At 35.5% G+C, this 3,583-nt stretch overlaps 1 protein-coding gene across 1 annotated transcript; it reads right to left on the bottom strand.

The window, feature by feature from the left end:
• Positions 1-276: 276 nt before the first annotated feature.
• LOC111396215 (ninja-family protein AFP3-like) lies at positions 277-3,218 on the bottom strand. The gene is made up of 2 exons (XM_023022569.1): positions 2,007-3,218; positions 277-848 (listed from the first exon to the last, which is right to left on the bottom strand). The coding sequence occupies exons 1-2, from the start codon at positions 2,737-2,739 to the stop codon at positions 460-462; spliced, it is 1,122 nt and encodes a 373-aa protein (XP_022878337.1). The 5' UTR covers positions 2,740-3,218; the 3' UTR covers positions 277-459.
• Between the last annotated feature and the right edge of the window lie 365 nt (positions 3,219-3,583).

The raw sequence follows: 3,583 nt of genomic DNA on the forward strand, positions 1-3,583 counted from the left end.
AACTTCTAGGGGGCGCATTTCATAAGACTCTTTCAACTTTTATAAACATCAAACAACCCCACAAGTGCTACAAAAATTAATAATTAAGACATCTTTTCTAATTTCTTAATACCACCTCTTCTAGAAGTTGAAGCTGCAAAAATGAGATACAAGCTTATTCGTTCTATCTTTATAGCTCTCTGTGGCAAAACCAAATTCATTTTTCATCAAAAGCCTCGCACATGTACCAGTTCTATAAATGAATATATATGAACTAGTCGTATCAATCAAAAGCAATGATCAGAACTTTCCCTGTATTTTCTGAATGCAATACTCATGGGTACAGCCAAATTTCCCATTTTCTTTCAAATATAAGCATCAGTTGACAATATACATTGTCATTTCAAGAAGAGGGAAAAAAAACCAATAGAAGTTGAAAACATTTTACCACTCGCATTAAGGGTAACTAGCACGCTGCCACTATAACAGGGAGGAAGAGTTTGTATTCACAACTATGTGTTTGAGTGGGTTATCAACGTCGCTGCCTCCAGCATGCATGACAAACTCGGCTGGTGAGAGTAAGTTGCCGTGGCATATGCACATTATTCTTACTTCTTCTCGCTTTCCATATTTGTATAGTATCCCATCCACTCTCCTTCCATTAGGACCATCTCCCTTTGTGAAAACACAAGGCATATCCTCAACTGCATTGGTTCTAATTTCCCTTCCTCGATTTCTTACAACATCAGGTCGTGTCATTCTGCTCGTATTTTCTCTTTCTTTCGTCCCAGACGAGCTAACATCCTGATTGATTCTCTCACGCAAAGACTGGATACTGCCAGGGCTCAGTTCACAACCTCCACTGGATCCTGAAATGAAAATGAGGAAATCTCGGATATAATTACAACAGGTAATAGCAGCATGGTTTCATAATCAAATTTATACAGCAGTCCATAGAACTAGACAAATGCGCAAAATATCGATAATCTGCCATAAGTATTTGTTGACAAAAAAGTGAAGGCATGTAGATACTAAAGATACTCAGCCAAAATATGAAATACATTTTTCATGTTAGGAATTGCTATTTTTCTTATGAAATCGTCGAAATGGATAACATAAGGATCCAAGTTCCAAAAAATTTCACTGGACATAAAGAACGCTTTCTCACAATTCTGTTATTTATATGATCAAGTCTGCAAAACTCAATGCATTTCGAAGTTTTGGAGTGAAATTTTTAAAACCTCCCTATGTTCATTTATCGAGAATCTAGCAATGCATAATCCTTGTATCTTCATCTGATGTTTGAAAAAATATTGTGAATATGGTTTTATTTACTAAAAAAACTAAATAAAAGTTAAAACAACTCTCATGATGTTTGAAAAAATATTGTGAATATGTTAGCATGATTCTCCTTAAGACAAATTTGTCCAGCATTGGTGTTCACAAAGTTGAAGCAACTCTCATGATATAACATACTCCGTTTGTAATACCATTACTCCAAATTACAATAGTATCAAACTGAACAATGCCTTGCACTCTTTCTGAAATAATGGGACTCAAACACGAAGCAAAAAATGAAATATTGCCTAGAATTGAAAGCATAAAGGAGATGATTTAATAACGAACATTTAGGTTCCTTGTATAGTTTGTTAAAAGTGATCCACCTAGTCGACACGTCTATTCTATTCTGAAAGGCATATCTTTAGTCTTAAAAGGGCATGTCCCAAGAACATGTCTATTTATATATAATGACAAATTAACTAGATCATATATCGACATGGGGTGATAACCGGACAAAAATTCAAACCAAAATGTCCAAGTGCAAGATAAAATTGGAAGACCAACTGTTATTTTGGAATCTTTATGTACTTGGAGCACATTTAATCAATTAAAACAGTTTACATACATAAAGAAATTACATTTGAGAGTCTAACATTAGTTGAATGACTTTTCGATTTATATACAGCATTGGACATAAATTTCAGCCTATGTAGAAAATAACCAAGAAAGTATAGATAACGAAATACCTCCAAAAGTTTTACTGTCCGATTCAGACATACTCGAAGAACTCCCTCCTTTTGATTCCATTGACTTTTGCAACCCACTAAGATCTCCCAAATAATGCCCCTTCCCTTGTGCCATTGCCTCATCAATCCCTCCTCGAATGGACTGATGATCATTAGCGGTGGATAATGGGAATGGCAAACCTGACCTCTTCGCTGCGACCAAAGACTTATCACTATCCAATCTCTCTCTCAAATTAACCTGAATTTCCATTTTCTCCTCCAGACTTAAATTTCCACCACCACCACGACATCCACCAGCTTCCTTATCACCCCTTAGATTCCTCAGCTTCTCTGACCTTCTCCTTTTAGCCTCCATTCTCCTCAAGGTCTGCAACTGCTTCCTCTTCCTCCATTCCTCCTCCGTCTCCACAGGCAGTGAAGAGGTCCTCAATGGACCTGTATAAGCCACCGATGGTGGTGCCACCGCATCATTACCATCTCTCACCGCCGGTAAACACTCTGCTACAGAAGAAGACCTCACCAACTTCTTGTCCACACCAAATCTCCCTCCTAATGACAGTCCAAGATTCAACTCAATCTCCTGATCCTCCTCTTTCACTGCCTCATTTGCAGTACTACTACCCATGAACCTCTGCAACAAATCTCTTGAAAATCTATTTGTTGAAATATCTAAACAAAGAGTATCCATTTCTGTTGTTCTTAAAATCCTCTTACCATCATCACCATCCCCCATAAAACACACAAACAACACTACTTATAACAATACTATAATAAATTTATATGCATGTTTAACCACTCCATGATCTGATTCACACAAAACTGATCTTGACTGCATAATATTAAGCACCACCTTATTCCACGATCTAATTTTTATTCACAATCCAAGCAAGAATTTTGGCTTCATAGCAATAAACTTCAACTAATAAATCCATCTTGAGAAATAAATGAAATATATCATAAAACAATAGAGCAATAAGCTCCAAGACAAAGTCACAAGACCTATATTAATAAATCAAGAATGAAAATAAAGAAAACTAAAAACTGGATTGTATGTCGTAGTGAAACAGAAACTAATCAAATATTGAAGCAAAATGAAGAAGAACCTCAAAAAGAGAACAAACAAAGAAAGTGGGGGTGCGCGGTCAAGGCAGAAACTTGGGAAGGACAAGTGGCGGAAGAGGGAGAGGGGGAGAAGGGTGACACGTTGGTCTGAGTGAACGGCCCTTTTTGGTAGTGTAATAATGTTTGGGGAAAAAAGAGTTAAATGATTGGGGAAGTTAATGTAGAGTTGAATAGGAAAATACAGACCATGAAAAGTCTAAAAAAATATTAAGAAAATAGGAAATGATTCTTGTGATATATACAGATAGGGTATTTTAGGTCTCTTAAGTTAAAAAAAAATATATATATAATAAATTCTAATCCATAGCCCCTGTTTCACAGTCATTCTTTTTTTTTTTTTTTTGCGTTTCAATTTCATTCTTTTTTTTTTTTTTTTGCGTAGCATGAATTTTTACATAGCAAATTTTTTAAAAATGTATAGTTAAAAAGTATGGATAAATTTTGATTTATATTAA

The sequence above is a fragment of the Olea europaea genome, chromosome 6 (assembly GCF_002742605.1).
Source record: "Olea europaea var. sylvestris chromosome 6, O_europaea_v1, whole genome shotgun sequence".
NCBI lineage: Eukaryota > Viridiplantae > Streptophyta > Magnoliopsida > Lamiales > Oleaceae > Olea > Olea europaea.

Excerpts from the sequence above, each read along its gene's own strand:
- LOC111396215 (XM_023022569.1), bottom strand. The coding sequence starts at position 2,739 with ATGGGGGATGGTGATGATGGTAAGAGGATTTTAAGAACAACAGAAATG. Across the intron at positions 849-2,006 it reads GGACAGTAAAACTTTTGGAG|GATCCAGTGGAGGTTGTGAA; the intron begins GTATTTCGTTAT and ends TTTTCATTTCAG.